The following is a 26617-nucleotide window of genomic DNA, read 5'->3' as shown; positions in this document are numbered from 1 at the left end:
GGAGATGTAACACCCCACCCTCCTCGCTACTAGTCTATGAGGGCGGAGCGCTACTGGACTACTAACTTTACTTAATTAGAGTTGTTCACATGTAAATATCAATACATAAACTCTCTAAAAATGCAATTAACTAGCAGCGGAAAACTAAATGACTCATCTAATACATTCTTAATAAATGGCAATCTTAATAAATCCTTATGCTAGGTCCCAAGGCTTCTATAGTCCAGGCATCACACATCCATCCGCACCTCCTTGTCGCCTTCCTTTGCTATAACTTTTCCTTTCCTTTATCTACAGTAAGAGGAAAATGCAACTATAAGCAAAATTGCTTAGTAAGCGCTATCTAACTCACAAAACTCGAATATGCATGTAACTGGAAGAAGTCTAAAACTAAATGCTCAGAAAGAAATACTATTCATACTCATCTACTAATAAAAGAACAAGACATGTTGAAATGCTAAACATATAAAGCTACTCATGCTCAGAAAATAGCAAAGAACAGTAAGCTAATCTAAATAACATGCTAGCATAAAAGAAAACTCAGCTTGCTGATTTTAAAACAAAGTGAAACTTAATTCATCCGTTCTAAACTTATTCTTTAATTCACTTGTTTAAAACTTATTCTTTAATACTTTATACTTATGTAAAAATTGCTTTACTTGTTCAAAAACTTATACTTATAATACTTCAAAATAGTAATCAACTTCTCTTGGGCCCGACAACTGTACTTGCTTTTACTTTTGTAATGACCCGACCCATTTGGCGGCCCATTTGGTGACCCTCGGGTCGTCGTTCGTCGACCGTCGGCCATGCCGTTACTACTAGGTTATCTAAACCTAGGGACGACTATGGGAGCCCAACCCAAGGACAACTAAGAGTCCAGCACAGTGCCACTGATAAAAGTAAAATACTTATTATCTTTTAATACTTCTATATAATGCCTCGGCATTTTTTTTAGCACCTTGTGTGCCAAAATCCCTAAAGTCTTGACTTTGGGATCTACTTAAGGCCTTGACCTTCTTCTTTCTTTTCTTTATCTTTCTTATACTTTTCTTAAACTCAAAATACTGATAGGGAACTCAAAATTTGTAATCGAAATGCTTAATGAAAAATCTACACTGCAATGCTTAATTAAAATATGCATTATAAGCTTACATAAAAATCTGCACTTATAAGCTTAATTAAAATCTGCACTATAGGCTTAATTAAAATCTGCACTATAAGCTTAAATAAAAATCTGCACTATAAGCTTAATTAAAATCTGCACTATAGGCTTAATTAAAATCTGCACTATAAGCCTAAATAAAAATCTGCACTATGAGCTTAATTAAAATCTGCACTATAAGCTTAATTAAAATCTGCTCTATAAGCTTAATTAAAATCTGCACTATAAGCTTACATAAAAATCTACATATGAGCTTAAAAATCTGCACTATAAGCGCTCATCATGCTTCGAATTCAAGAAGAACAAAGGTCCGAAACTACTCCTACTGCAGGTGAGAAGCACTTACCTTGATTCTTGGACTCACAACCGAACAAAAAGGGCATCTAGGACCTTAGCCGGCCGCCGGAGATGATACCCTAACTCCCTTTTATTTTCTGCCCGAGCTCCGCCATCGTATGCAGAAGAGAAGGGGAGAATGGTTTAAGTCACGGGAAAACAGAGCATCAACTTATCCCCTTTTATAATCCAATATTCTGTTAATTATCTTAAATAAATTTACTATTTTTTCTAAACAAACAAATCCAACATCAACTTATCCCTTTTATAATCCAATATTCTGTTAATTATCTTAAATAAATTTGCTACTTTTTCTAAACAAACAAATCCAACATCAACTTATCCCTTTTATAATATTCTGTTAACTATCTTAAATAAATTCGCTACCTTTTCTAAACAGAAAAATCCGTTTGCACACTTGGTCAGCCGGGTTTTGACCGAGTCAAAAGTCATGGGTTCAATTCTCGGCTTGGACATTTTTTTGTCGAAACTTCTTTCGTTTAGTAAAAATATCAAACGACCTCCAAAAATTACATAAAAATACTCTAAAAATTTCTAAAAATCCCTAGAATATTTCTATAGCATTTTTAAATATTTTTAAATTACTTTTAGGACTCTAATTGAGGAAATTTGGGTCGTTACAGGAGATGAGTCCGCTCGGGGAGCTTTCCCCTTTCTGTCATCTCGCCTAGGCATCTCGTCTGAAGAAGATCCTCTATCCCTTCGAGCTGGTACGGCTTCAGGGGTACGAAATAAGGCTCGATGGAATGCGACAGTGGCTGGAGGTGCTTCCGCTCGGCCACCAGACGCAGACGTTGCTTGTTGCTCCGGTCGTTCGGCTGTTTGGCGACCCTTATCTCGACCAGAGCGTCGAGTTCTTCTGTTGAAAGCGCCACCGTGTGTTGTCGTCCAGCCTCGTCCATCGTTCCCGTTCAGATGCAGGAGCGTTCCCACAGACGGCGCCAAATTGATCCTGTCCGAACCAGGGGTCAACGAACGCTGGGGATGTGGCGCTCCCTGTTAGATCCTCTAGTGCTCCGGCGAACCTGCAACAAAACCGAGCAGGGAGGGGTGTCCCGGCGACGGCCCTCCGACGCTCAAGTCAGGCGAGGAATAACATAGAGGTGGCTTAGAAACAGAGGACTCGTGTACCTTCGGTGAAGAAATGGAGACCTTATATAGACCTCTCGAAGGAGTCTGGGCACGCCCATCAAAGCAATCACCTGCTTTCGACCATGCCCAGGTATGGGTCTCTCAGAAGGGCATCCATAAGGCCATACCGCTACTGTATCAACCTCTCCATGATGTGACGGCAAGATCCTCTATCGTGAAATCTTGTGTACGGCATAATCATTAGACATGCCTTTGCTGACATCCCATATCCCGAGCCGAATGAATAGGCCGTTCGGCTAACCTTTGTATCCTCGCTCTTATCCTGGCCGAACGGACCACCCGCTCGGCCCTTCGGTTCCAGCCGGGCAGACACCCGCTCGGCCCTTCGGTTCCAGCCGGGCAGACACCTGCCTTGGCGTCGGAAACCCAAGCCGATGGCTGGGTTATATCTGACTCCGCTCGGACCCGCTCAACCGCTCGACGCGGCCCTTACCCGCTTAGTCAGCCCTCCATCTGTCCTCAGGCTGGGACCCTTCAGGAAGTGGGTCCCCCATTCTTACCGTCGGATCACAATCTATTAGGGAATGTTGACATTATTCTGAATGGATTGTGGTAGCAATCATTGGGGGAAAATATGGAGAGATAAAATAGGTATGAGATATATAATCTGATAATTTTAAAATTTGGATAGGTGATTTAGATATTATGAAACTTTATCTACGTAATTTTGCAATGAGAGCAAACTAGTATGATTTTCTAAAAAGGTTGAGTATTTCTTCACATCAGACCACGATTTCATTCGGATGCATATTGTTTAGATGAGTAATGCTTCATGTGTTATCAATTTTATGTATAAATATTGTCTACTAAAATGGGTTAAAAGGGAAAAGAAAAGCTAATGTTCAAGAAAAGATTATTTTTTAAAAAAAAAACATATATCCCTAATATGATATGAGCTTCTAGTCAAATGGAAAAAAATTCAAAACATTTTCATTCTTGCTTTTCAATGGTTTAGGTTAATTTTCTCACAACTTACTGACTTGTGCCCAATACTTTTTTGAATTGACAATGGTTTGGGTTATTCATATTTTTTTTTATAATTCGTGTCAGTATTTTATCCAATTAAAACTAAAGTAAAAGAACATCCACATTAGATATCCTATTCAAAAATTTTATCTTAAGATTTAAATAGGATAGCTAAAAAATCTTTACATCAGTTACCCTATCAATTCCCTAAATTATGTATTTATGAACATTACTTCTCTAAATTTAGGGAATTGATTTCATTCCCTAAATATTATAAAGGAGAGAGAAGAAATAGGGAAGCTGATATATGATATATTGAAAAATGGATATTCAAATTTAATAAAATAACTTTTTTACCTTAAATTATGTATTTTAGATAAGGAAATTGGTGTGAATGATCTTAATTCATTTATTGTTGTCCATAGGACATAATCAAGTCGGTCATTGGTAGAATTATAGAATTGAGAAGGGTTAATTTCTGATAAAATCGGTAGAAATATCCTCTCAATTCAATCAGTGTGAGACAATCTTGGGGACCACCGGTAACGAATTTCACCCTTTCTTTTATAGTTTTTTTTTCCCGAATTTACAATATTACATTTATATCTATAAATGAAATATTTATCAGTAGCATCTAAAACATTGGCCGTGACAACGGGTTTAGCTATGTGGGTCGAGCACGGATCCTCTGGATCGCAAAGTATGATCTAGAGGATAGATCAGCTTATTCATAGATAGAATTCTATGGACCCCACCTGTTATACAGGTGGGATTCATAGAATCCCACCTATGAACCACCCCTAGTCCAAGAGTGAACCAGGGATTGTGGTCCAGAGAATCTGGACTGATGAGGGACGGTATGCGATCGTCTCTCCTAAAATTTAGGGAAGAAAATTAATACATTGATTTTTTAAAAAAATATATATTTAATTATAAATTCTATTTTTTTTAGTTTTTTTCGAAAAGGTCCAATTAAAACCCACACTCAATTTTTTTCAGCAATTTATAAAAAAGTGTATTTAGATTTTCAAATTTATCAAAAGACATATTTACTTTAGTATTTACCAAAGGATACACCTTTTTTACCGTGCTCTTCTCATTTTACCATTATGATAAATTTAACTATTTTTCTTTTTCTTTTCTCTGTAATTTCTCTCTCTCTTCTCTTTCCTCCTATGTGCACGACATCTCTTTCCTCTCCTCTTTTCTCTTTCCTCTCTTTTGCATGTATAATAACGTGAACTTAAAAAACCTCTTGAGAAGCTGATTCTTCCAAAAAAATATTTAAACACCCCTGAGAAGCCAAAATAAGTAATGGATAGCACCATTTGACTCCTCGCAGCTTCAAAAATCCATAGACTTGAAATGAGTCCAATCAGATATGTCTAAATCTATCAGTGAATTTTGACCAAAATTCACTGATAGACCAATTTGACCCATTTCATGTCCTATAGATTTCTGAGACTGTAATGAGTCAAACGGTGCTATCTATTTCTTATTTTGGCTTCTCAGTGGTGTTAAAATATTTTAGAAAAATTAACTAAAAATCTCATATCAGGCCTACATTGGGTCTGATATGAAATTATATCAAGCCCAACGTGGGCCTGATATATCAAGCCCAATATGGTTCTATATCAAGACCACGTTGGGATTTTTTGGCCGATTGTTTCATAAATATTTAACACCTTTTGAGAAGCTGAAATAAACAATGGATATCACCTTTTGACTCATTGCAACCTCAGAAATTCATAAGATCTAAAATGAGTCCAATCGAACCTATCAGGTCCATCAGTGGGTTTCGGTCCAATTGGACCAATTTTATGTCAAAATCCACTAATAGAGCTAAAAATGTCTGATTGGACTCATTTCAGGTCCTGCTGATTTCTAAGGCTACAAGGAGTCAAACGGTATTATTCATTACTTATTTTAACTTTTTCAGAGATGCTAAAATACTATTAGAACAATCTACTTAAAAATCTCAGCATGAGTTTGATATGATTTCATATCATACACACATTAAGCTACAATGTGAATAATATAAAAATGTCAGAGTTTCTCATGTAAGTGTCAACCTAAAATAGTTAAAATATCATATCATTTAAATTTTAGCTTAATTAACAAAGTAAGAGTTTCTCTAAACTAAATCTCCATTTTAATTTTCAAGTTTTATGCGCATTCTAAACTTTAATTAATCCAAAAATATACATTAATGTGTTACGAACTTTTTAGAAAACTATTTTTATTGTTGTATATTATCTTTTTTATCCATGTTAAAAAGCAAAATATCATATTTTTTATGTTTTAACTTAATTAAGAAATCTAATGTTCTTCTTTTTATGGGACTACTTTAATGTTCTTTAAACATTCTAAACTATAATTAAATCTGAAAGAAGATATATATAATTTAATCTTTCTGATAATATTCAAAACTTTATATTTTTTTATTTGCTAATACGAACTATTTTTCATCATTGCCAATATCTCTCGTTAATTATATTTAAATGTAATAGAATTTCCTAAAACAATTGATAAGACAAATTAAAGGTGAAATCAAAAGAACCAAAACTTAAAGGTTGTGTTGGGCCTAATAGAACTCATATCAGGCCTGAAATAGTTTCAATCTGAGATCTCTAGATTGATTAATGGGTTTCCGTTAAAATCCATTGATCAACCTAGACATCTCATATTGTAGCCATTTTAGGTTATGTAGATTTTTAAAATGGTAAGAAGTTCAAATATACTCTCAATTACTATTTTTGACATTCCTAGAGATGGTAAAAAAAATAATTTTTTTTTAAAATTTTTTTTCTCAGACTTATTATGGGAGATCAAATCCACATTGAGCCTAATATCTCCTCATATCAAACCCAACATAGGCATGATATCTTAGAAAAAAAAAGGAGAAAAAGAATTTATTATTGTTCAAAACCTCTAAACCACCCATAGGAAAGTCAAAAATAGTAATAAAGAGCATATTTAGACTCCTTGCAATTTTAAAAATTTACAGGACCTAAAATGATTGTAATCTAAGGTCTCTAGGTCAATCAGTGAATTTTGATCGAAATCCACTAATCAACCTAGAGACCTCAGATTGCAACCATTACAGGTTCTGTGAATTTCTAAAATTGTAAAGAGTCTAAATATGTTTTCAATCTAGTGGTGGACTAGATGTTTTGAAAAAATTAAATCTCTTTTTTTTTTTTCTTTGTTGTTGGATCTGATATCTTCTCATATCAAGCCCAATATGAGTCTGATCTTCCATAAGAGGCATAAGAAAAATAAAAGTATTAAAAAAAACTTATTTTTGATATCTCTTGGTCGATCAGTGAGTTTTGGTCAAAATTCACTAGTTAACCTAGAGACCTCAGATTGTAACTATTTTAGATCTTGTAAATTTTAAAAATTACAAGGAGTCCAAATATGCTCTCTATTACTATTTTTGACTTTCCTATGGGTGGTCCAGAAGTTTTGAAAAAAAAAAACTAAATTCATTTTTTTCGTTTATGTTAGGCTTGATATCTCCCCATATCAGGCCCAATGTAGGCCTGATATGGGGAGATATCAGACCTATGTTGGGTCTGATATGGGGAGATATCAAGCCCAACATGGGTTTGATCTCCCATAACAGGTCTGAGGGAAAAATTTAAAATATATATATTTTTTTCAAAACCTCTGGACCACCTCTAGGAAAATCAAAAATAGTAATTGAGTGCATATTTAAACTCCTTACCATTTTAAAAATCTACAGGACCTAAAATGATTATAATATGAAGTCTCTAGGTCGATCGGTGGATTTTGACCGAAATTCATTGATCGACATAGAGATGTCAGATTGCAATCATTTTAAGCCTGATATGAATTATATCAGACACAACATGGCCTTTAAGTTTTGCTTCTTCCGATTTCACCTTGTCTTATCAATTGGTTTAGGGAATCCCTATTACATTTAAATATAATTAATGAGAGATATTGACAATGATTATAAATAATTTTTATTATCACAAAAAAAAAAAATTGAATATTATCAGAAGGATTAAATTATATATATTCTTTTATATTTATGTGTAGTTTAGAATGTTTAAAGAACATTAAAGTAGTCTCATAAAAAAAGTACACTAGATTTCTTAATTAAGCTAAAACATAAAAAAAATGTGATATCTTGTTATTCGTAACATGGATAAAAAGATGATATACAATAATAAAAATATTTTTTTAAAAAAAGTTTGTAATGCATTAATGTATATTTTTGGATTAATTAAAGTTTAGAATGTGCGGAGAACTTGAAAACTAAAAAGGAGATTTAGTTTAGAGAAACTCTGATTAAGCTAAAATTTAAATGATGTGATATTTTAACTATTTTAGTTTGACGCTTACATGAGAAACTGTGATATTTTTACATTATTCATATTATAGCTTAACGTGTGCACGATGTAGAATCATATCAAGCTTACGTTGAGATTTTTAAGCAGATTGTTCTAATAGTATTTTAACACCTCTGAAAAAGTCAAAATAAGCAATGGATAATACCATTTGACTCCTTGTAGTCTCAGAAATCAGCAGGACCTGAAATGGATCCAATCAGACCTTTCTAGCTCCATCAGTAAGTTTTGACATAAAATTGATTTAATTAGACCGAAATCCACCAATGGACCTAGATAGGTCTGATTGGACTCATTTCAAATCTTATGGATTTCTGAGATTACAAGAAGTCAAAAGGTGTTATCCATTGCTTATTTCAGTTTCTCAGAAGGTGTTAAATATTAATGGAATAATCAATCAAAAAATCCTAACGTGGGTCTGATATAATTCCATATCAGTCCCTACGTGAGCCTGATATGGGATTTTTTAGCCGATTCTTAAAAAAATATTTTAACACCACTGAGAAGCCAAAATAAGCAATGGATAACATCGTTTGACTCCTTGCAGCCTCAGAAATCCATAGAACTTGAAATGAGTCAAATCATACTTGTGTAAGTTTAAAAGTGAGTTTCAGTCAAAATCCATTGATGAACCTAGACATGTTTGATTGGACTCATTTCAATTCCTATGAATTTCTGAGATTGTAAAGAGTCAAATGATGCTATCCATTACTTATTTTGACTTCTTAAGGGTGTTAAAATATTTTAGAAAAATCAGCTTCTCAGGAAGCTTTTTAATTTCACGTTATCATGCATGCAAAAGAAAGGAAAGAGAAAATATGAGAGGAAGAGAAGAGATAGTGTGTGCATAGGAGGAAAGAGGAGAGAGAGAGAAATGAGAGAGAAAAGAAAATGAAAAATAGTTAAATTAGTTAGAAGAGTAGAATGAGAAGTGCACCATAAAAAGGTGCGCTCTTTGATAAATATCAAAGTAGCATGTGTCTTCCTTTTGATAATTTTCTTCTTCCTCCCAACCACAATCGGACATTTTTTTTTTCTATTTCTTGTGTTTTCTTCTTTCTCCCTAATCCTCCAGCACACGGTGTTGCCACTGTCGCCCATGTCATTATCGCCACACACTGTTATTGCTGCACGCTATTCTTGCCAATGCCATTGTCGTCGCTTCGCGGGCGTTCCACAATAAATGTCTTTTGATTGGTGTGAAATTTTTTTACGGGATCTCTTCTGATTATGGAAGGGGAGCCTTGATGCAACGATAAAATTGTTGCTTTATGATCAAAATGTCACGAGTTAGAATCCTGGAAACAACCTCTTGTAAAAAAGTAAGGTAAGATTGTGTACAATAGATCTTTTCCCAGGATCTTACATAACGGGAGCTTCGTGTATTGGACTGTCCTTTTTATCTCTTCCGATTATGAATTTAACAATTGTATTTTGTAAAAAGAAATGAATTGCATTATTATCTAGTAAGGTTTAAGAATGACAAAGATGCCCTGTCATTAATCCAATAATAAGTTCGACCTACTTTTGGATTTGAACCAATGACTACTGCAATATGAAATATGAAACATAATAAGTTAAGTACGTGTCACTACAACTAGTAATCCATCACTTCTAAAATTATAGATAGAGTAGGATTTCTGAGTCATACTATTTTTTTTCAGTTAAACTTAAATAAAATAAATAAATCAAAGAGCTATATGTAGGATTATAAAATATCTATCCTAACAAGAAATTATTTATATGTTAAGATGTCTATAACATTGGCTATAACTTAGTTGATAGAGCACCTCGTGTGCGCCAATGATTTTCAAAAGAGTCAATTATACAATGAATATAATTGATCGTATTGAAAAATTGATATCTTATTCCATTACATAGGTTCGAGGGAACAAGAGAACAATAGTCTAGACTGTCAAATATTTAGTTCAGTCAGATTTAAGCGCTAATTAAGTTTCCAAATCAAATAGAATCGCAAGTAATTTGATACTTAAGATAAATACTCATCCCATTCAATGCTAGGCATAATTATAAGGGACTCGGCGACACAATTATAAAAAGAAGCATGATGACTCTCATGTGTGAAAAGTTGGATAGTTAATAAAATATAATATAAGTTTTTAATTTAATATAGTAAAAATTGATTATGCTCATCTCGAGCGTCCCTCATAGTCTATCCTTAAATTATATTGATCCTGTCCGAAAGCTGAATCAACGGACGCTGGGCACGTGGCACTCTCCAAGCTGCTGACGTAGATCTCCGGTTGATCGCAAGGTGCTCCGGCGAACCTGCACAGAAGTCGAGCCGGGAAGGGGTTCCCTGTGACGACCCTCCGACGCTCAAGTTAGGCCGATGAAAAACAAGAGGGTGGCTTCCAAGATTAGAGATTTCATACCTCCGGTGAAATCCAAGGGCTCTTATATAGAGCGATGGGAGCTTGGTGCACACAAACCGAGGTGTGCACGTGTCATACACCATACCGCAGCATGGGCTTGTCAGAAGAGCATGTCTGACGCCATACTGCTACAGTCTGAGCGTCTCCTTGATGGGACAGCAGAACCTTTTGTCGTACGATACTGAGTATGGCCTGGTCTTCGAACATGCCTGTTGTCAGCAACAAGGGTTACTAAGATGACGTACCCGCTGTCACATACTCTTTGACTTCTTCTTCCTGGATCGGCCATCAAACCGCTCGGCCAGACTATTCGCCTTTGGTCTGGCGTCGGTGGTCGTCCGTCCGGGATGGTTCAGAGTCGTCGCCCGCTCGGCTCTGGTAGCCGAACACCCTGGCCGAGCGGGAAACCGCTCGGCCTTTACTCTTGATTTGCAATGCGGCCGAGCGGACTTTCCGCTCGGCCATATGATCTTTTTCCCTTATTGGAAATTTGGGCTCACGGCAAGATGGTTGTTTTCTCGAATGAAGGTCCTTGCCTAGTGATCAGCATGTCCCGCCCGCTCGTCGAGCCCCCTTTGACTGTTGACCTCCACGTGTCGTTGACCTTGCCCTCATGAGGGCCCCCCAGCCTTGTCACCGGATCACTTGCCTCCCCTTTAAGTCCAGTCGAAAGAGGCATCAAAGTCTGACTGACTGGACTGCCGGTCTGACTTAGTGACGGCCACTATGCTGGGCCCGGGAAGGTTCATCCGCTCGGCTTACCTTCTTCTTAATGCCCGTTCGGCGCTATCATGCTGACGCCTTCAGTATCCCCTCGGAATTCATGCCGAATCTTCTTCATTAACGCCAAGCACGCGCGCTGCGCGCGGTAAGGGGCGTTCATTAAATGCGCCCTATGTCCTGCTGACACGTGGCGCTCCCGCTGTTGTCAGCGTACGGCGATGGCGTTACCTCCGATGGGACAGCCGCCGTTTGAAATGAATGGCCCGATAACAGCTTCGTTTTTTGCGACCTGGATCTGACGGCTGAGGTCATTCAGGGCCAACACTATAAAGCTTTCAATCTCTTCTCTCCGCCGCATTTCTGCTCCCTAGTGCTCCGAGGCCTTGCTGCTCTTTCTACTCCGGTGACTTCATCTTTCGGCTCTCCAGCGACTTCACAGCCTCTTTCTTCGATCATCCTCTTGCCCGTAAGCCTCCGTCACCCTTCATTCCGTCATTCCTTTGCACTTTTCATTAGCTGTCCTTTCCTTCTTGTCACCATCTTTCATCGCTTGCTCTATTGTTTCCTTTCCGCCTTGCATTTCTTCCTTACCTTCGACCATGGCTAGCACTTCTCAGCCGACCGCCGGCGCTCCTGGTCTTTGGTACACGACCATGGAGAGTCGGTTTGACGAGGAGGACGCCCTGCGTCTCGCTCAGACATATGAACTCCCGGCTGACCACAATATAGTATTAGCCACCCCCACCGACCGGCCTCATGTCCCGCCGCCCGACACCGTTCTCTTTTTCCGAGATCAATTTTTGGCCGGGCTACGATTTCCTCCGCACCGGTTCATCCTACAAGTATGCAACTATTTTCGTATCCCGCTCGGTCAACTAGTTCCGAACTCCATTAGGCTGCTGAGCGGGGTGATAATTCTTTTTAAACTGAACGACATCCCACTAGACCCCAAAGTTTTTCACTACTTCTACTATCCGAAACAATCCGAGTGGGACACTTTCATTTTCCAATCTAGGATAGGATTTGTTCTTTTCGATAATATGCCGAGCTCCAACAAGCACTGGAAAGAACATTTCTTCTACTTGCGTTTTCCCGAGCTGCCGACTTTCCGAACCAAATGGCAGACGGCGGTGTCGACCCAACCGGAGCTCGGCAAGTTTAAGAGCGATCTGGCCTATCTTCATGCAGCCAACCGGCTAGTCGGCCAGCGATACAACATCGATAAGCTGCTCCTTCCCGGAGTGCTGTATATATTTGGCTTGTCCCCTATCCAAGCCGATCTACCCTGCAGCATGAGTAAGCATTCTTCTCGCCCTTTTTCCTTTGTTCTAACTGATTTATTCTTTGTTTCTGCAGCTGAAATCATGTGGCGTGCCAAGGCTACCGAGCGGCTTAAGTTGAGAGCTGCTGAGATTGAGGCGGCGAAGAATAAGGAGGTCGCCGAACGGGGGTTGGTCCTGGCTGGCTCGGCGGCTGGAGGGGGTGAGGGGACTCAGATTGTCCCTGAAGCCCTAACCGCTTCTATCTCTCTAGACGAGGCTGACGGCGATATCGCGTCCTCTGCTCAAGCCGAGGTAGAGGGCCGCTCGGCGGATGAGGCCCCTCTAGCGACTCGGAAACGTAGACGGCAAGAGCCAGTCTCTCAGCCGACCCCATCCGATGAGCAGCGTTCCGAGCAGGGTGATGATGCTCCCATGATCTCTGGGGCGGTTTCCACCGAGAGCACCCCCACGCCGCTCGGCTCTCCACGGGCTGCCTCCGAGGTGCCGCCTACCAGTCCTCCTCGGACTCTGCGTCGCCTTAGACGATTAGGTGAACGCCCTTCCACAACTGGCGAGCCGTCTGGCAAAGCAGCTGGGCCTCAAGATGATCCGAGCGGCCCGCGGGTGATAAAAACTGTTCTGCGATTTCCGTCAGAGGAATACTTGTTGGCTGCTGATCGGCCAATGGTTCCCGAACAGCAAATCACTCTCACAGGTCCCCTCGCCAAAGCCTGGGAGGACGCTCGGCTCCGCATCGCGCTTATGACCCCCAGTCAACTAGGCGACAACAATTTGCAACAGGCGACTGGGGTATATCCTTTGTCTTGTTGGTTAATTTGGTTTAGCTTTTAACTTGATCACATCCATTCACAGAACTGGGTGGAGCAGATCGCCATCAGCAACCGCCTAGCCGAGCTGGAGGACGAGCTGAAAAAGCTCAAAACCTCGGGGGAAAGTAGACAATCCACGACTGCTTTGGAGAAAGCCAAGAAGCTCTTGGAAGCCGAACGGAATAGATCTTCTGACTTGGCGAGTGAAGTGGCTCGGCTCGAGGCTCTGGTCAAGCAGCGCGATAAGGAAATAAAGCTCGCGACCACCCGGAAGCTCAAGGCCATCGACGATATGAACTTGATGAAGGTGGAAAACCGGGGGCTGGAACAACGCGTGAAGGACTTGGACGCCTTGCTAACCACTGAACGGGAGGGCCGCTCAGCTGACCAAGCCAAATCTGAAGGGGAGTTGAAAGATCTCCAGGCTGCCCTTGATGCTTCCCGAGCCACACTCAAAGAATATCAAGATGGGGAGCCCGGCCGGTCGGCTGAAGTGCGAAAAGCTTTCGTCCGCTCTGACGAATTTGGTGAAAAGTTCAGTGACAAGCTGTCCCTAACTTTTGAAGAGGCTATCAAGGTGACGGTCAATTATTTCAAGACTAAGGGTCATTTGCCAGCCGAGCTGTCCGCCCCCCCCCCCCCCCCCCCGCGCGAAGATCAAGATGTCATGATGGGCTCTATCCCTGAAGCTCTTTTTAATTTCGATGAATGAGGAGTATTTGAACCGCTTTTGTATGCTCGTTGTTCGGGGCGAACATTCTTGTGATTACTACTTTTGTCTGGCCGCCGTTCGGCGTAAATGAACCATGTTTTTGCTTGTTATTTGCTTGCTAGACCAATATTCATCCTTAGCCTTTGTTTCGATCATAATAATTTTTTCACTCTCAAGTATTCTTTATAAGGGAGCCGCTCGACCGTACAATGGCCTTATTCTTGCCTCAATAGTAGGACCGGTTATGAGTCGGCGCTTACAATCGGGTCGTAGCATGCGAACAGCTATCCGTCTAGAGGGTTTATAAACGGCGGTTCATCGCTCGATTTTTAATGTCGGAGCTCGACTGTCTTCCGCTCGGAATATTTATAGATGCCGGCTCGTCTCTCGATTTTTGACGTCAGAGCTCGACGGTCTTCCGGCCAGGGCGTTTATAGACGCCGGTTCGTCTCTCGATTTTTAACGTCGGAGCTCGACGGTCTTCCGGCCGACGGGTTTATAGACGGCGGCTCGTCTCTTGATTTTTAACGTCGGAGCTCGACGGTCTTCCGCTCGGAGGGTTTATAGACGCCGGCTCGTCTCTCGATTTTTGACGTCGGAGCTCGACGGTCTTCCGGCCAGCGGGTTTATAGACGCCGGTTCGTCTCTCGATTTTTAACGTCGGAGCTCGACGGTCTTCCGCTCGGAGGGTTTATAGACGCCGGCTCGTCTCTCGATTTTTAACGTCGGAACTTGACGGTCTTTCGGCCGGCGGGTTTATAGACGCCGGTTCGTCTCTCGATTTTTAACGTCGGAGCTCGACGGTCTTCCGCTCGGAGGGTTTATAGACGCCGGCTCGTCTCTCGATTTTTAACGTCGGAGCTCGACGGTCTACCGCTCGGAGGGTTTATAGACGCGGGCGCCGTCTCTCGATTTTAATGTCGGAGCTCGGCGGTCTTCCGCTCGGAGGGTTTATAGGCCGCTCGTCTCTCGATTTTTAACGTCGGTGCTCGACGGTTTTCCACTGAGGGTTTATAGACGCCTGCCCGTCAATTTTTAACGCCGGAGCTCGACGGTCTTCCGCCGGAGTGTTTATAGCACGGCTCATCTCTCAACGTCGGAGCTCGACGGTCTTCCGCCGGAGGGTTTATAGACGGCTCGTCTCTCGATTTTAACGCCGGAGCTCGACGGTCTTCCGGCGGGTTTATAGACGCCGGTTCTCTCGATTTTTAACGCCGGAGCTCGGACGGTCTTCCGCCGGAAGGTTTATAGGCCTGCTCTTCCGATTTTTAACGTCGGAGCTCGACGGTCTTCCGCTCGGAGGGTTTATAGACGCCGGCTCGTCTCTCGATTTTTAACGTCAGAGCTCGACGGTCTTCCGCTCGGAGGGTTTATAGACGCCGACTCGTCTCTCGATTTTTAACGTCGGAGCTCGGCGGTCTTCCGCTCGGAGGGTTTATAGACGCCGGCTCGTCTCTCGATTTTTAACGTCGAAGCTCGACGGTCTTCCGCTCGGAGGGTTTATAGACGCCGGCTCGTCTCTCAATTTTTAACGTCGAAGCTCGACGACTTTTAAGGCTAATTTTAACACTACCGTTCGGCGAAGCTATTTGCCATCCTTTTATCATTTCTGCTTCCTGCGTTACAAGGACATAGGTGACCAAAGCATATATAAAATTACATCAGCGCACCTCTCACCCAGCTCGGTACGGCTGGAGATGATTCGCGCTCCAGGGTCGATCTAGCCACCGTCCGTCTTCATCTTCCAAATAATAAGCACCCGAGCGGAGCTTTTCGATGACTTTGAAGGGGCCCGCCCAAGGAGCCTCCAGTTTGCCGACATCGCCGACCGGCTTTACTTTTTTCCAGACGAGGTCGCCGACTTGGAACGCTCTAGGCATCACGCGCCGGTTATAGTTCTGCTTCATTCTTTGCCGGTACGCCATCAGCCGGACGGACGCCTTGGCTCGCTCCTCGTCGACCAAATCCAGCTCCATGTTCCTCCGCTCGGCGTTGTCATCACCATAGTTCTGGATCCGGTCGGACTCGACACCCACTTCAACTGGGATCACTGCTTTTTCCCCATAGACTAAGTGGAATGGCGTCACGCCCGTTCCCTCCTTTGGGGTCATTCGGATGGCCCATAGAACGTCCGACACTTCATCCACCCAGCTTCCTCCCAAATGGTCGAGCCGAGCGCGCAAAATGCGAAGAATTTCCCGGTTGGCCACTTCGGCTTGACCATTACTTTGGGGATACGCCACGGGCGTGAAGTGTTGCTCGATGTCGTAGCTTTTGCACCAATCTTCGAGCAACTTTCCCGCGAACTGCCGCCCGTTATCGGAAACAAGTCGACGGGGGATGCCGAACCGGCAGATGATGTGTTGCCATATAAACTTTTTGACCATCTGCTCGGTGATCCTGGCCAGTGGCTCGGCCTCTACCCACTTGGAAAAATAATCGACCGCCACTAGTAGAAATTTTCGCTGCCCGACCGCCATAGGAAACGGACCCACAATATCCATTCCCCATTGGTCGAACGGACAGGACACAGTAGCTGCTTTCATTTCCTCCGCCGGTCGGTGTGAGAAGTTATGATACTTTTGGCAAGAAAGGCACGTCGACACGGTCCGAGTAGCGTCTGCTTGCAGGGTTGGCCAGAAATATCCGGCCAACAGAATCTTTTTAGCCAGTGATCATCCGCCTGGATGCCCTCCGCATGATCCTTGATGCACTTCTTGGAGGATGTACGCTGCGTCTTCCGAGCTCACGTATTTCAAAAGCGGGCGGGAGAAAACCTTCTTGTATAGTTGGTCTCCAATGAGTGTGAACCGACATGCTCTCCTCCTCAACAGCTGGGCTTCATCCCGCTCGGATGGCGTAGCCCCCGAGCGGAGATATTCCGTGATGGGTGTCCTCCAATCGCTCGGAAACGAGAGGCCCTCCATCCGGTCGACGTGTGCCACTAAAGATACTTGTTCAATTGGCCTCTGGATGACGACCGGGGATATTGAACTTGCGAGTTTAGCTAGCTCATCTGTAGCCTGGTTCTCCGCTCGGGGTATCTTCTGGATAATAACCTCTCTAAAGTTGGCCTTGAGCTTTTCAAAGGCTTCGGCGTAGAGTTTGAGCCGAGCGTTGTTAATCTCAAAAGTGCTAGAGAGCTACTGAGCGGCCAACTGAGAGTCTGAATGCAGCATCACCCGTCCGACCCCCACGTGCCGGGCGGCCTGCAAGCCGGCTATGAGGGCTTCATACTCTGCTTCGTTGTTTGTGGTTCTGTAATCCAGCCGGACGGATAGATGTATCTTTTCTTCTTGGGGAGAGAACAATAATACACCAATCCCGCTCCCGAGCCAAGTGGACGATTCGTCCACAAATATCTTCCACATGGCTTCGGGTTCTGGCCTTTGTACTTCGGTGACAAAATCTGCCAAGGACTGCGCCTTTATCGCCGGACGGGGCTGGTATTGAATGTCAAATTCGCTCAACTCCGTTGTCCATTTGATGAGCCGTCCGGACGCTTCTGGGTTCAATAGCACTCTTCCCAATGGGCTATTCGTCCGGACGATGATAGTATGAGCCAAGAAATAGGGACGGAGGCGCCGAGTGGTGAGGACCAGAGCAAAAGCCAGCTTCTCGAGCCTAGTGTAGCGAGATTCAGCATCTTTTAAAATATGGCTTAGAAAATATACAGGTTCTTCTCCGCTCGCCCTTACTAGTGCCGAGCCGACTGCTTGCTCGATTGAAGATAAGTAGATACAAAGTGGCTCACCCACAGCTGGCTTGGCTAGCACCGGCAGAGAGTTCAAGTATGTCTTCAGATCTTCGAACGCCTGATCACATTCTTCGTCCCAGTGAAACTTAGTGGCTTTGCGCAATATTTTGAAAAAAGGCAGGCTCCGGTCGGCGGTCTTGAAGATGAATCTGGACAAAGCAGTTATCCGACCGGTCAAGCGTTGCACTTCCCTAAGATTTCTTGGGGGTGGCATATCTTGTAATGCTTTCACTTTGTTGGGATTTACCTTAATGCCCAGCTCAGTCATTATGTATCCCAAGAAACGCCCGCCTTTTGCTCCGAACAGGCACTTCTGAGGGTTCAGCTTAACTCCATATTTTCGTAGCGTTCGGAAAGTCTCTTCCATGTCTTCAAAGAGATCGGCCGCTCGGACGGACTTGATGAGAATGTCGTCCACGTATACTTCCAGATTTCGCCCGATCTGCTCTTTGAACACTTTGTTCATCAAGCGCTGATAAGTGGCTCCTGCGTTCTTCAATCCGAACGGCATTACATTATAGCAATAGGTGCCATCGGCTGTAATGAAGCTGACTTTTTCTTGATCTTCTCGGGCGAGCGGCACTTGATGGTAGCCTTGATATGCGTCGAGCATGCATATCAACTCGCAGCCGGCCGTGGAGTCCACCAATTGATCGATCCAGGGCAGAGGATAAAAATCTTTTGGGCACGCCTTGTTAAGATCCCGGAAATCGATGCACTCTCCATTTGTTGTCCGGCTTGGAGACTAGTACCACGTTCGCCAACCAGCTTGGGAACTGGACCTCGCGTATGTGGCCGGCCTCCAGGAGTTTCTTGACCTCCGCTTGGATGATTGCATTTTGTTCGGCGCTGAAGTCCCTCTTTCTCTGCTTCACCGGCCGAGCGTCCGATCGGACGTGGAGCTCATACTACGCTATACTCGGTGAAATCCCGGGCAGCTCATGTGTCGACCAGACAAAGACGTCACAGTTTTTCTGGAGGCATTTGATCACTTCCTCTTTCTAGCTCGCCTCCAGATCGGCCGCAATGAACGTTGTAGCCTCCGATCGGGTCGGGTGAATCTGCACTTCCTCTTTTTCTTCATAAACCAAAGAGGGAGGTTTTTCGGTTATAGCGTTCACCTCGATCCGTGGCGTCTTCCGAGCGGAATTGGCTTCTGCTCGGACCATTTCGACGTAGCATCACTGAGCTGCTAGTTGATCTCCTCGTACTTCTCCCACTTTGTCCTCGACCGGGAACTTGATTTTCTGGTGAAAGGTGGAGACGACCGCTCGGAATTCACTGAGAGCCGGTCGTCCCAGGATGACGTTGTATGCTGATGGAGAGTCTACCACCACGAAGTTTGCAGTTCGCGTCCTTCTGAGCGGCTCCTCTCCCAGCGAGATGGCTAGCTGGATCTGTCCGACCGGCAGAACTTCGTTGCCCGTAAACCCATAGAAGGGGGCAGCAGCTCGGCTCGATCAATTTGTAGTTGATCGAAGGTCTTTTTGAATATGATATTGACCGAGCTTCCAGTGTCAATAAAAACACGGTGAATATTGTAGTTGGCTATTACCGCTTTGATGAGGAGAGCGTCGTCATGTGGTACTTCGACTCCCTCCAAGTCCTTGGGCCCGAAACTGATTTCGGGTCCGCTTGCTCGTTCCTGGCTGCAGTCGACCGCATGGATCTGGAGTTGTCGGACGCTCGCCTTCCTTCCTTGGTTAGAGTCGCCTCCGGTCGGCTCGCCCGCTATAATGTTGATTTCGCCTCGGGAAGTGTTACTTCTATTTTCTTCTTCCCGAGCGGATGGTCAGGGCCGCTCCCTAGACATCCGGAGATTCTCACACCTGGAGTATGATGTTGCTCGGGAGTCTGTCTTTGTTGGCAGTCGGGTATCGTCCGACCGGCTTCATGAGTTCTCTGTCGCCTGTCAGATGATGGCGACCGACGGCCACCACTCCGGGGAACGGGATGAGCGATCAAGGGAAGACTCCGGCAATCTCTTGTGTTGTGCGTGCCCGTCCGGTGGAATGAGCAAAACATAGGGGTCCACACCTTTTTCTTCGGTCTGGGTCGTTCTGCAGCTACCTCTTGTACATGGGACCTATCATGGGGGGAGCGGATTGCTTCGACCCTCGGTCCTCTGGGCGGCTGATGAGCAGTGTGCGGCTTCCACTCGGCAGGAGGAGCCCGCTCGGTTGGAGTTTCCTTTCTTCGGGCCGCTTGGGCTTCCTCCACGTAGATGTATTCGTTGGTCCGGTGTAGCATGTGGTCGTAGTCTCGGGGCGGCTTCCGAATGAACGATCGGAAGAAATCCCCATCCACGAGGCCTTGTGTGAAGGCATTCATCATGATCTCTGAGGTGGCCGTAGGAATATCCATGGCCACCCTGTTGAACCGCTGGATATAGGCTCGGAGCGATTCGCGGGCTTCTTGTTTGATAGCAAACAGACTGACACTAGTCTTCTGATAGCGTCGACTGCTTGCGAAGTGGTGAAGTAAGGTCGTGCGGAAGTCTTTAAAACTTGTGATGGATCCGTCCGGCAACCTCCGAAACCACCGTTGAGCCGATCCCGAGAGGGTGGTTAGAAAAACTCGACACTTCACTCCATCTGTATATTGATGAAGGGTAGTCGTGTTATCGAACTTACCCAAATGATCGTCCGGATCGGTGGTTCCATTGTATTCACCGATCGCCGAGGGCACATAGTGCTTTGGCAGAGGGTCCCGCAAGATGGCATCTGAAAACTGACGGTTAACCCGCTCGGGAGATGTTTCCGTCCGGGGGGCCTTGCCTTTTCTATTGTCCCGCATTGGCACTTCGTCTGATGAAGATCCTCGATCGCGATTAGCTGCTACGGCTTCTGGAGGCGTGCGGAATAGGGCCCGGTGAAACGGAACTGTGGCCCGAGGTGCTTCCGCTTGGCCCCCTGATACTGATGTCGCTTGCTGCTCAAGCCGCTCGGCTTGTGCCTTCTGTTTTTGTTCCACAAGTTTAGCGGCCCTCGACTCGATCAGAGAGTCTAGTTCCTCCGTGGAGAGCGTCACTGTATGCGGTCGTCCAGCTTCGTCCATTGCTTCCGATCGGATGCTGGAGCGTTCCCACAGACGGCGCCAAATTGATCCTGTCCGAAAGCTGAATCAACGGACGCTGGGCACGTGGCGCTCTCCAAGCTGCTGACGTAGATCTCCGGTTGATCGCAAGGTGCTCCGGCGAACCTGCACAGAAGTCGGGCCGAGAAGGGGTTCCCGGCGACGACCCTCCGACGCTCAAGTCAGGCCGACGAAAAACAAGAGGGTGGCTTCCAAGATTAGAGATTTCATACCTCCGGTGAAGTCCAAGGGCTCTTATATAGAGCTATGGGAGCTTGGTACACACAAACCGAGGTGTGCACGTGTCATACACCATACCGCAACATGGGCTTGTCAGAAGAGCATGTCTGACGCCATACTGCTACAGTTTGAGCGTCTCCTTGATGGGACAGCAGAACCTTTTGTCGTACGATACTGAGTATGGCCTGGTCTTCGAACATGCCTGTTGTCAGCAACAGGGGTTACTAAGATGACGTACCCGCTGTCCCATACTCTTTGACTTCTTCTTCCTGGATCGGCCATCAAACCGCTCGGCCAGACTATTCGCCTTTGGTCTGGCGTCGGTGGTCGTCCGTCCGGGATGATTCAGAGTCGCCGCCCGCTCGGCTCTGGTAGCCGGACACCCTGGCCGAGCGGGAAACCGCTCGGCCTTTACTCTTGATTTGCAATGCGGCCGAGCGGACTTTCCGCTCGGCCATATGATCTTTTTCCCTTATTGGAAATTTGGGCTCACGGCAAGATGGTTGTTTTCTCGAATGAAGGTCCTTGCCTAGTGATCAGCATGTCCCGCCCGCTCGTCGAGCCCCCTTTGACTGTTGACCTCCACGTGTCGTTGACCTTGCCCTCATGAGGGCCCCCCGGCCATGTCACCGGATCATATATGAAGGAAGGTAAATCACGGATCAACTTATAGCCGACCGTGGCTAAGAAGTGGAAGGAGTTTTTCCTCAAGTTTATAGGCCCATCAAGAATTGCTTTCTGCCCCATTATAATAAATTTACCATTTTCTAGCACGTCGGAACAAACATTTGACTTAATAAATATATCAATCTGTGTGACAATAAAAGATCGTTAACTCATTCTATCAATTTCATTTGTTATTTATTTTTGAATTGTTAAAAATTTAGTCATTAAATTAGGTGATTATATTTCTAAAATATTATGTTAATGATAAATTATGTGAAATAGTAATATTGAGATATTTTAAGAAAATATGAGATGAACTTATTTTAAACAAAGTATCTCCCCCTCTACTACCTCCACCACCACCTCTTGTTGTTGACTCGAATGGCTATCTTAGTGATCCAAATTAAGAAAGAACATTCTCAAATATAATGTAAATAAAAGGGAGATTGTTCGATGTTCCTATTTGAATCCACCCCCGATTGAAAATCCTGACTACGTCACTGGTTGTGGTAGTATATACACTTATTAATCAAATAACACATGATCATGCAATGAACTTTACTAATTTCGGGAATTGACTAAAGGGCACACAGAATTGAAAAATTCTCAAATCACACACCATGCTTTGAGAATGACCAAAGAGCGCATTGATTTGGGTGACCTTCTCGTTCTACCCTCCTGCCATAGCTGACTTTTTAGTCTCTTTCCTCTCTCCTCTTTCATCCGATTAAACTTTTCTTTTTTCACAATCCTTTGTATGCATGACTACAATAATCACTGTGGTGCTAGTTTCTAAAAATCAGTAGTGTGACGGTGGGGAGACCAGGATTAGTTGGTTTTAGTCTGCTCTCATATTAGGCTTAACGTGGTCCTGGTCTCTAAGAGATCAAGTCAAATCGTTCTAGCTAAAAGTTAACATAATTCTAGAGCACCTCTAGGGAGCCCAAAATAAGTAGTGGACGACACCTTTGGACTACTTGTAACTTCAAAAATTCATAAAACCTGAAATAGATGCAATCTGAACTCTCTAGGTTGATCAATAGATTTTGACTAAACTCACTAATAGACCTAAACTATTTGGATTTCTGCAAACTTGTACCCATCCAATAAGGTTAAGTGAGAAGAAGGTAAATATAGTGTCAAACCTTGATTCTAAGAGACCAAGCCCACTTTGGCATGATATGAGACCAAACATGACCCAAGGCCTGGTCTCCTAGAAACCAAGTCCAAGTTGGGCTTGATTTGTTCTCAGATCAAGCTCAAAGTGGTCCTAGTCTGCCCACACTAGACCCATAGTTTTTCTTGATCAGAACAAAGGTTTGACATCATATCTACCTTCCTTTTACCCAACCAACTGTATGAGTGCAGGTTTGTAAAAATCTAAATAGCATAGGTCCATCAGTGAATTTCAATCAAAATCCACTAATCGACCTAGAGAACTCATGTTACACTAATTTTAGGTCATGTAAGTTTCTGACGTTTCTAGGAGTCTAAAGGTGTCCTCTATTACTTATTTCGAGCTCCCTAGAGGTACTCCAGTATTATGTTAACTCCCAGATAGAATGCCTAGGCCTGATCTCCTAGAGACCCGAACCATGTTGGGTCTGATCTAAGAGCAAAGTTGGTCCTGGTCTCCCCGCCATCGCGATGCTGATTTTTAAAAATCAACACTGCCATAGTGCTAGTGTAATTAAGTTTTGGTCCCCGGGGTCATGGTACCGCGGTAGGACATCCAGGTTGTCACCCATGCACCCGTGATTCGAACCCCAGCTACGACGTATTTGCAGGAATTTTTCCTCCAAATGGGGGGTGTAATCAAAGGATGCTGGGCTTCTGGGATGGCCGCCGCGTGCGTTTCTCGATTTACCCTGTGACCGGTGGGAAAATTCCTTGGGGTTGGGCCGATCACCCCAGAGATAGTCAATGAGGCTAACTGAAATTATCTGTAGTGTTATTAAGTTGTGATGTTGATTTTTAAAAATTAGCACCACAATGATTTTTGCATGCATGGAGGTTGATACAGGTTATAACAAGCGAACTCAGGAGGTGACGTGGCAATCAAAGTCAACGGAGGAGAACATCTCCCCATCTGGCTATGATTGGTTGCCTGGTGCTAAGGCTCATTGGAGGGGCATGGTCGGATTCCGAGCAGTGCGAAAAAAGGCCGACCGACCCTTAAGCCAGTCGAACATAAGGGTTTCAATGTTTCACCTTCGAACTAAAGAAACAGCGTGCCTGGTCAATCATTAGTCGATCAAGTTTAAGGACGGTTGCCCTTACAGGTCGACTGGAATAATCGACCTACCTCACATTTGACCAATCATAGACATGGTTAAAGGGAGGGTCAAACTCATTACTCTGTAGGAGTCTCTCTGCATACGTCCGGTCGATCTGATCACCCGTCAGCCCTATGGGTATCTGTTCAATAGTAGAACTGACTAGGTTTATATGACTTCATACCCATCTCTTCTATATATAAGTAGGATAGCTTTATAAATCTGGTCAGACGACCGGGTACGCTTTACCTACAAGTTATTATACTCCCGGCCAAACAAAAGACACTTTGGCTCAGAATATTGACCGAACCTCTCAGAGCACAGCATTTCTCCATAGGCTCGTTATACGCTTGGCCAGATAAAATACAAACCGGGCCTAAGGTGTTTAGCTTTATATTGTGGACCGAACGGATTTCTAGCACGCACAAGTTATTATATTGTTTCTCAAGCAGATTCCTAGCATAACCAGGGTATTATATTATTCTCCAAACGAATGTCTCAAAATTGCACAGAATATAACCAAGCGGCTTAATGCCGAGACGGATATAAAGGTGACCGACCTTACTGGCCGACCAAGATACAAGCAATATAATACACAACAAAATAGATTATACAGAATATAATCGAGCAACTCAATAGAGACGGTCTACCTTAAGGATCGATCGAGATATACTCAGTAGACAACATCCTAATAATCTGTCAAAATAATAACTATATGTCAGAGAATATTCTTTTGGAAACTTCTTAGAGGACCATCATATTTCCCATCAGTAGACCATTTACAACAGCATATTTCTTCATCAACCTCAGTAATAACAGAAGCTATAAACGACAAAAGAAATATACATGTGGGTAAAGGAAAAATTCCTCAGATAATTATTATACATTGTCTAACAAACTCTGACACTTTGTTATCTCATGATTGCAGAAGTTATCAGAGGTGGTATATAAAGGGAGAATCCTCTTTGTAGTAGAGATACTTCTCTTAGGTGGAGATACTTCTTTGAACATATGCAACTTTACTCTCACATGCACGTTCTTACTGTTTTTCATTCACCCGTCCAGACTTCTACTGACTTGAGCGTCAGATGGCCTTCGCCAGAGATTCCCCCCCCCCCCTCGATTTCTGGGCGCTGACGTTTTGTTAACTCGTATTCGTATGCACAGGAGCATAAGGAAGTTTTTCCGTGGAGTAAAAGGTCTTCTACCAATCAACGATCAATCCATCGTGTTCAGTGCATCATCAATGCAGTTTTCAAATAGAATCATAAATGAGAGTGAAAAATAAAAAATTAATCTAAAGAAAGAATAGAGAGAAAGTTGCGTGTAAACAAGAAGGAAATAGACTAATTAGTGAGAGAGATGGAACTGAAATGTCATCTAAATTAATGTCCTCTTTTATGATTCAAGAAATATGATACGTGATTTGAAAACTTTCACCCCCCCCCCCCTCTCCCACCCCCGAGATAGGGTTGAGTTGATTATTATGAGACATAACTTACTACAATGGACAGGGTCAATTCTCAGTAAAAGTAGAATGAACAATCCTCCCTCGCAATAGTCAATTATAATTTCTCAATTTATCTTCTTACAAATAGTCATGAGATGATCATGTAGGACTGTTAGGATAGCATATTACAATTTCTACTACAATGATTTGAAAATTTTCCGACCTTTTGGTAAATTACCATACTAATTTAAAAGAGAGTGAACAGTTAAGATAGGAATCCTCTAGTCCAAGATTTCTGAATCAATCCTGGCCCCTTTTATGGTGGCAACCATGAAAGTACCACCACGAAGGGGTCTACAGGATTAATTCAGAAATCTTGGACTAGAAGATTCATTGATGAGGCAGACTGTATCACACCTATTAAATAGGTAATATCCAACTCACCTCCTGATAAATTTGTAGGGAGAGATAGGTCCAGCTCACTTTCTAAGAAAATTATTGGATGTCTACTGGTCCAACCGATCCTATGCCGACAAGTAAAAAGTGTGAATTTTGTTTTTCATACTTGTGCCTTAATATTCAAAGGAAAAAAAGAAAACATGTACTCATCTTCAGCAAGAATAATTTGTCGTACTTGCAAGAACAGAAATATGTCGCATCAATCACCGCAGCCACCACCGCAACCCCCGCCACATCCGCCGCCACAATCTCCACCTGCGTCGCCGCCGGCATCACTGCTACTGACGGCTCCGGCGATGGCGCCCACCGCCGCACCCACTGCAACTTTGGCAGCGGTGCTGCTGCTTTTGCTGGCGGCGGACGACGCTGCTGCCGCCGGAGGAGCATACGCCGGAGCACCTCCGCTGCTGTAGTAGACCACGTCGTTCCTGGTCCTCCGCCCCTTGTCGCTGCGCCCGCAGTTGAAGATAACTACGGCCATGGCAGCGGCAGCCATGCACAGAACGAAGACTCTAAGCTCTGAGGAGATGGCTGAGTCATTGATGATGATCGATGCCTCCATCAATACGATCCTGCCCATCTCCTTCGCCACTGTCGATTGGTCGTTTACTTTCATGGCATTCACATGATTACCAAGATATCATATTGTGAGTGGAGCCGTCCGTGGAGATAAACAACAAGCGTGAAAATAATTTGATAGTGAATTATCAACTTCAATTTAATAATTTGATGGCAATTTAGACTAAATAAGA

The 26617-nt window shown here is 43.7% G+C and overlaps 1 protein-coding gene across 2 annotated transcripts; it reads right to left on the bottom strand.

Moving 5' to 3' along the window:
- Positions 1-242: 242 nt before the first annotated feature.
- LOC122008092 lies at positions 243-26524 on the bottom strand. 2 transcript variants are annotated; one of them, XM_042563693.1, is made up of 3 exons: positions 26041-26511; positions 25851-25930; positions 243-291 (listed from the first exon to the last, which is right to left on the bottom strand). In XM_042563693.1, exons 1-3 carry the CDS (start codon positions 26250-26252, stop codon positions 269-271), a joined length of 315 nt encoding a protein of 104 aa, XP_042419627.1. In that variant the 5' UTR covers positions 26253-26511; the 3' UTR covers positions 243-268. The 2 variants fall into 2 exon arrangements, with proteins under 2 accessions (XP_042419627.1, XP_042419625.1); XM_042563691.1 differs by lacking the exon at positions 243-291 and adding an exon at positions 24755-25157 and having other exon boundaries at positions 26041-26524.
- Between the last annotated feature and the right edge of the window lie 93 nt (positions 26525-26617).

Source organism: Zingiber officinale, chromosome 8A (genome assembly GCF_018446385.1).
Source record: "Zingiber officinale cultivar Zhangliang chromosome 8A, Zo_v1.1, whole genome shotgun sequence".
NCBI lineage: Eukaryota > Viridiplantae > Streptophyta > Magnoliopsida > Zingiberales > Zingiberaceae > Zingiber > Zingiber officinale.
Note: the sequence above shows the minus strand (reverse complement) of the source record. Positions and strands in the feature narration are given on the sequence as shown.